Source organism: Anser brachyrhynchus, assembly GCF_964034855.1.
Source record: "Anser brachyrhynchus genome assembly, chromosome: 19".
Classification (NCBI taxonomy): domain Eukaryota; kingdom Metazoa; phylum Chordata; class Aves; order Anseriformes; family Anatidae; genus Anser; species Anser brachyrhynchus.
Genome location: NC_137712.1, coordinates 11,529,893 through 11,536,025, shown reverse-complemented (window position 1 = coordinate 11,536,025; position 6,133 = coordinate 11,529,893). Strand labels below are relative to the sequence as shown.

General features: G+C 58.6%; 1 protein-coding gene across 2 annotated transcripts; it reads left to right on the top strand.

Annotated features, from left to right (window-relative positions):
• Nucleotides 1–5: 5 nt before the first annotated feature.
• Nucleotides 6–5,538, top strand: LOC308180430 (ectonucleoside triphosphate diphosphohydrolase 8-like). 2 transcript variants are annotated; one of them, XR_013940947.1, is made up of 9 exons: nucleotides 6–141; nucleotides 770–887; nucleotides 1,540–1,690; nucleotides 1,939–2,098; nucleotides 2,416–2,646; nucleotides 3,662–3,925; nucleotides 4,289–4,399; nucleotides 4,607–4,790; nucleotides 4,982–5,538. XR_013940947.1 is itself a non-coding variant. In XM_080562131.1 (9 exons), the coding sequence occupies exons 1-9, from the start codon at nucleotides 7–9 to the stop codon at nucleotides 5,189–5,191; spliced, it is 1,518 nt and encodes a 505-aa protein (XP_080418257.1). In that variant the 5' UTR covers nucleotide 6; the 3' UTR covers nucleotides 5,192–5,538. The 2 variants fall into 2 exon arrangements, 1 of the variants encoding a protein (XP_080418257.1); XM_080562131.1 differs by having other exon boundaries at nucleotides 4,653–4,790.
• Nucleotides 5,539–6,133: the final 595 nt, after the last annotated feature.

The following is a 6,133-nucleotide window of genomic DNA, read 5'->3' as shown; positions in this document are numbered from 1 at the left end:
GGCACGATGAGGCCGTGCCGGGCCGGGGCGGCGGGCTGGGGCTCGGCAGCTGCGCTGGTCGTGCTGGCGGTGCTGGTGGCGGCCGTCTTCCTCCTGGTGCTGGGCCCGGACAGGGACGCTGCCCTTCCCGCGAGGACTAAAGTAGGTGCCCGGGGCCAGGAAGGGCCGCCAGCCCCTTCCACTGCTCGGCCCGGCTCCTGCCCCGGCACTGCCGCTTGCGAGGCTGCCCAGGACCGGCCCAGCTTTTCCGGGCTTAGCAGAGGCAGGGCCTGGCGGGCCGGGCCCCACACCGTGGTCCCGTCTCCTTGGCGAGGAGAGGAAGGCAAAGGGCAGCCTGCCTCCCGCACTGCGCCGTCCTCACCCGGGCGCTTGCTCTTCCCTGGTGTCAGACCTCTGGACCGCGCGGTGCTTTCCTTCTCGCTCTCCTGTTGCTTTCTGCTGTCGTCTCATACGGGCTTTTGCAGACTTGTTAAAAATCACAGATTTTTGTGAGATCTGCCACGGCTGCAGGTCTGACAGCAGCCCTGGCTGAGCTCTGTAGCACATGTCGGGATACCTCCCTGCTCCGCGCATCCTGCAGCCGTCCTGCCTGTCTTCCCTCTGCGGTGGCTGCCTTGGCTGGCCACATCAGGGCCTTAGAAGAGAAGCGGGACCGGGGAAGGGAGGCTGAGGGTTGCTGCTGGCGGGTACACGTAGGAAGCGAGACTTCCCATGGCAGTTGGTGCAGCCTCAAGAATGCTGTCACCTCGTGTCCCCTCTGCCTCCCCAGTACGGAATGGTGTTTGACGCTGGCTCCACGCACACGGCTCTCTACATCTACCAGTGGCCTGCGAACAAGGAGAATGGCACAGGCATTGTCAGCCAGGTGGAAACCTGCACCGTGAATGGTGAGTGTGCCAGGACAGGTCTGCCCCAGGTTGCTGTCCCTAACTCCTGCAGCATGGTGGGCGACCAGAGTCTTACAGCATGTGCTGTGCCAAAAGGAGATGGCCCAGAAGAACCAAACTAAACTGTTGTGGGGGAGAGGCTGTGGTTTAGGGAGCCCTAGAGTATCAGGGTGAGGTGCCCAGAGGCTGCCCAGAGGTGGGGAAGAAATTGGGCCCCCAGTTAGCACAGCTCGTGGAACCAGTCTTGTCTTGCAGCCAGGTGTTGTGCTTCATCTTGCGGCCTTGGGTGTTGGAAGTGCAGAGCTCGAGTCTTCTCCAGTGCAACCAATTATTTAGCTCTTCCCATAACATCTCTTTACAGTTTCTTTCATGACTTAAAGTGTGTCTTCATGTTCCCACGAGGCCTCCTAAGAGCTCTTCAGATAAATGTTACTGTGTCTCTGTTGAGTTTTTGCTTGCATTTCCTACCTGCTCCTTGGGTCAGTACCTGTCTTTTAGGTACGCCCAAAACACAGAGTTTTGGGCAGTGACTGAGACTTCTGAGTATTGCCAGGGAGGCTGAGAGAGCTCCCTGGGCGGTAGGATGGGTGGACATGTCCTCTGCTATCTCATCCCTCCTGGGCTGGCTCCATCAGGGGGTGCTGTCTTGCAGGATCTGGCATCTCCAGCTACGCAGATGACCCCGCTGGGGCTGGAGCCAGCCTGAAGCCCTGCCTGGACAAGGCCATGACGCTCATCCCTGCAGAGCAGCAGCGGGACACCCCCGCCTACCTGGGGGCCACAGCGGGCATGCGGCTGCTGAGGTACTGGCGCTGCCTGGAGCTACGCACCTCCACAGCCCTGCCCCAAACCCTCAGAGCCTGCTCTCCAGTGAAAGCAGCACTGCGACAGGGCTGCTGGTGATGGGAAGGGCTCAGAGGTTATGTTGCAAGGTTGAAGGGACACTTTGCCCTTCTGGCTGGCATCTCTGGTGGACCCATTTGTGGTGGGGAACCAGTGACCCTGTCGTTACACATTTTCTGCCCATACCATGCTCTCCTTCCCTTGGCAGGGAGCAAAACAGCACAAAAGCTGAGCAGGTCTTCGCTGAGGTCACCAAGGCCATTCGAGAGTACCCTGTGGACTTCCGTGGAGCTCAGATCCTCACAGGGAATGACGAGGGCACCTTTGGCTGGATCACCGTCAACTACCTGCTGGAGACACTCATCAAGGTATGGGATGGTGAGAGGGCAGAGGGGAGGGAAGGTCTCACTGTGCTGGGAGATCCGGCTTTGATGGAGCATCCTCAGTATTTCTGGGCATCAGGGTCAGGATCCCCTGGGGTCAGTCCTTGTTTGAAGGTGAAACAGGGAAATCTGGAGCTGCATCAGCCCCCACAGTGTCTGGAGGAGCCCTAGAGGCTGTGAGGCCAGTGAACTGTGGGTCCCCTCTCCCTGCCATGCTGTGGTTTGGGCTGGGAAGCCAATACTCCTGCGCTCACCCTGCACTGGGTCTGTGCGCCCTGTAAGTGAGTCTCGGTTCGGGGCAGCATTCCTTCACAGGCAAGTGGACCCACCCACCAGTGGAGGATGCCGTTGGAGCTCTGGACCTTGGTGGGGCTTCCACCCAGATCACATTTCTTCCTGGGACTACCATAGATGACAGCAACACAAGAGCTCTCCTCAGACTGTACGGGACCAACTACTCCATTTACACCCACAGCTACCTCTGCTATGGACAAAGGCAAGCCCTGAAGAGGCTGATGGCATCTTTACACCAGGTAATTGCCTCCAGCCTTGTGCTCATCTGCTGCAGCCAAAGCCCTGATCTCACTGAGCTGGGCAGGCAGCACGTGCTGGGTGTTGTGACCAGGGGGCTCAGTGCCTTTGTGCAAGCAGCAGTCAGGATAGCGGATGCAATGGGGCCACCTTTTCAGGAGCCACCTCAGGCGTGCCCCAACATCAGGGCAGGAATGAAACAGATCGAGTCAGATGCCTGGTGCCTGACCACAGGCATTGCCAAGGCAGCTGGTGCCCGGGGTCCTGTCCCAGGGCCATCTTGCCCACCCACTCTCCTTCCCTGTCCTGATGGAGGGGCTGTGCCAGCCCAGCCTCAGTCACAGCTGCTAGAAGGACGTGAGTCCTGGGGGAGGGAACACACTGGGTGCCAGGAGGTTGGGGGAGACACAGTGGGATTTTTTAGCATACGCCTGGTAGGGAATAACTTGGGTTTATGAGGAGGAGTCTGAATAGGCTGGTCTTCAGAGGCAGGTGCTGGGAGAGTGGAGGGAGGTGTCGTTGCTGCTCAGGGTAGCGCTCGTGTCTGTAGCGTGGCTGAGGGGCAAGGTCTCAATGCCAGGTCATGATGCTTGGAACAAGAATGGGCAAAAGGCAACATGCAAAGCATATTAGCAGACAAAAATCAGTATCCATTTCATTTCTGATTAAGTGGTTTCTCAGCTTTGGCTCTGCCTCTGAGTCTGGTGACACTAGAAAGGAAGAATGGGGACAAAATGGGTGCACACTCAGCACAGGGCACAAAACCCCAAGGCCCTGGGCATGCAGCTGTTGCTGTACCTGATCCCTGACTGCGACATGGCATGCCCTGGCTGTGCCTACAGCACTGTGCCTGCACCTCATAGCATGGTGGTGGCCTGGTATCGATGAGACCTCATGGGCCTGCGTGATGGCAGGGTGCCTGCGTCTGGGTGTGGGAACAGGCACTGTCTGTGGGCTGCTTCTCTCCGTCCTCATCCTCAGTGCCAGAGTGATGCTAATGCCTCCCTCTCTCTCCAGGGCAACCTGTCTTCCCAGCACATATCGCACCCCTGCTACCCCAGGGAATACCAGGAGAACGTCACCATGGCAGAGCTCTACAACAGCCCCTGTGTCCCCACACCGAGCACACCCAGCCCCGCACAGGTCCTCACGGTAACGGGGACAGGGGACCCGGCGGCGTGCAGCGCTGCCATGCAGAAACTCTTCAACTTCACCTGTGGGACCAACAGGACGTGCGGGTTCAACGGGGTTTATCAGCCGCCCGTGCGGGGACAGTTCTTTGTAAGGAGCCTCCGACCCCACGGTGGTGGTGTGGGTGTGGGGTTTTGGGGCACCAGAGGCTGGCCAAGGCTCTGGGAAACCTGTTGTGGGAGGAAAGTGAATAGTGCCAGTGACAATGGATGCCTTGAAAGCTGTGGTGTTCCTGATGTATGGAGACATGCAGGGTGCTCACTGGTGTGCCAAACAGACTACCATATTCTGTATTTCCAGAGTCTCCAGGGCTCTCTTCAAGCTGGTCAGCAGGCAGCACCCTACATGGTCTGCCCTGCAGACACCCGCAGGGCACCCAGAGTGAGGGTGGAGGGTGGCAGGAAAACCTGGGCCCTTCACTAACCTGCTGCTTTTGGTCATAAACACCCACAGGCCTTTTCAGGGTTTTATTACAGCCTTCACTTTCTGAACCTGACTGGAGAGCAGTCCCTGAGCTCAGTCAATGACACTGTCTGGAAATTCTGCACCAGGAATTGGAAGAAGGTAAGATCCTGCCTAGCTGCTGCTGGCCCCTGCCCATATTTCACCCAGCCTGGACGCTGGGCAGCTTGAGGGCCTGCCACAGCCTGTCCTGTGCTGCGCAGAAGGGCAGCTGGAGGGAGCTGGAAAGAGCACAAAGATCTCTGGGCAGGGAGAGAGGTGGGAGAGCAGCCTGCAGCCTCACAGCTGCTGCTCCTGATTGCACTGCAGGGCCCTTCCCCACTGGCTGCCTCCCTTTGCTCTTCCACATCTACAGCTGCAGAAGGAGTTCCCCACTGCGAACAGGACCCACCTCCGTGACTCCTGCGCAGCCAGCTCCTACAGCCTCACCCTCCTGCTGCAAGGCTACAAATTCAACCACAAGACGTGGCACAACATCCACTTCCGCCAGCAGGTAGGAAAGCGCCCGGCTGCCACCTTGCCTCGCAGCTGCTTCGCTAAGCTTGCACGCTTGTGCCCACCCTGCTCTGCCCCACCAGGGTGCGGGAACAGGGGATGATAGGTTGGCACAGTCCACCACCCACGTCCAGGCTTGCCTGATACTTTGCAACCCTTCACATCCCTCTTCCTTCTCTGTCTGCGCAGGTCTCAAATGTAGATGTGGGCTGGACTCTGGGCTATATGCTCAATCTCACCAACATGATTCCCCCGGAGGCCCCCCAGAGTGTCATAGGGCTCCCAAGAAGCAACTGGATAGCAGCCACGGTCTTGCTGGCCGTCATGCTGGTTCTCACCTTCTGCCTGCTCGTGGCTGTGTGCTACCAGAAGAACTACTCCGGTTATGAGAGCCTCTAGCAGTGCTGGCTGCAGAGGCTGCTGCAGCCACCTGGTCCTGCTGCCAAGCTTGTGCAAGGAGCTGCCATGGGGGGAATGGGTCCCATGTCCCAGAGCTGTGCACTTCTAATGTGGGGCACCTGTGTCATGGCCTAGTGAGCTGGAAGCAGCACAAGGCTTAAAAAAAAAAAAAAAAAAAAACCAACCAAACAAACAAACAAACAAAAAAAAAACAAAAAACCCCACCCTGTAACTGTGTGCTGTGTGGTTTCTCTTTCCCCTTGCTGCTGGTTGAAGAAGCCTTTAGGAGAAAGGGCATGGCTGTGTGGGGCAGGGCTCAGCACTGGGGGCTTGGCAACAGCAGTGATGGGGGGCAGCTATGACCAGAGCAGCCAGGAAGAGAGAAGGGGTGTCTGGCAGCAACAGGATCATCGCAGGGCTGGTCGCCACGTACAGCAGATACCCCAGGTGGGACAGAGGTGCCACCTAGAGGGATGTTGGGGCCATGGGGGAAAGTTGGCCTGGGCTCTGCCCAGGACTGGGAAGTTGTGTGAGGTGGGGAGTCACAGAATCACAGCATGGCTGAGGCTGGAGGCACCTCTGGGTCCCTCTGATCCAACCCCTGCTCCAGCAGGCTTCCTCCTTTCCCAGCACCACGTCCATGCAGCTTTGGAGACTCCACAACCTCTCTGGGCAGCCTGTGCCAGTGCCCCACCACCCGCACGGCACAGAAGGGCTGCCTGGTGCTCAGAGGGAGCCTCCTGTGCTCCAGGTTGTGCCCATTGCCTCTTGTCCTGGCACTGGGCACCACTGATGAGAGCCTGCCTCTGTCCTCTGTGGTCTCCCTCCAAGCATTTCTAGGCACTGATGAGATCCCCCCGGAGCCCCCCCTTCCCCAGGCTGAGCAGTCCCAGCTCTCTCAGCCTCTCCTCACAGCAGAGGGGCTCCAGGCCTTTGCTCGTC

Bases quoted from the DNA above. Each gene is read 5' to 3' on its own strand.
- LOC308180430 (XM_080562131.1), top strand. From the start codon at position 7: ATGAGGCCGTGCCGGGCCGGGGCGGCGGGCTGGGGCTCGGCAGCTGCG. The intron at 2,099-2,415 runs GTATGGGATGGT...GGTTCGGGGCAG, and splicing joins TGCTGGAGACACTCATCAAG to CATTCCTTCACAGGCAAGTG. The intron at 4,791-4,981 runs GTAGGAAAGCGC...CTGTCTGCGCAG, and splicing joins ACATCCACTTCCGCCAGCAG to GTCTCAAATGTAGATGTGGG.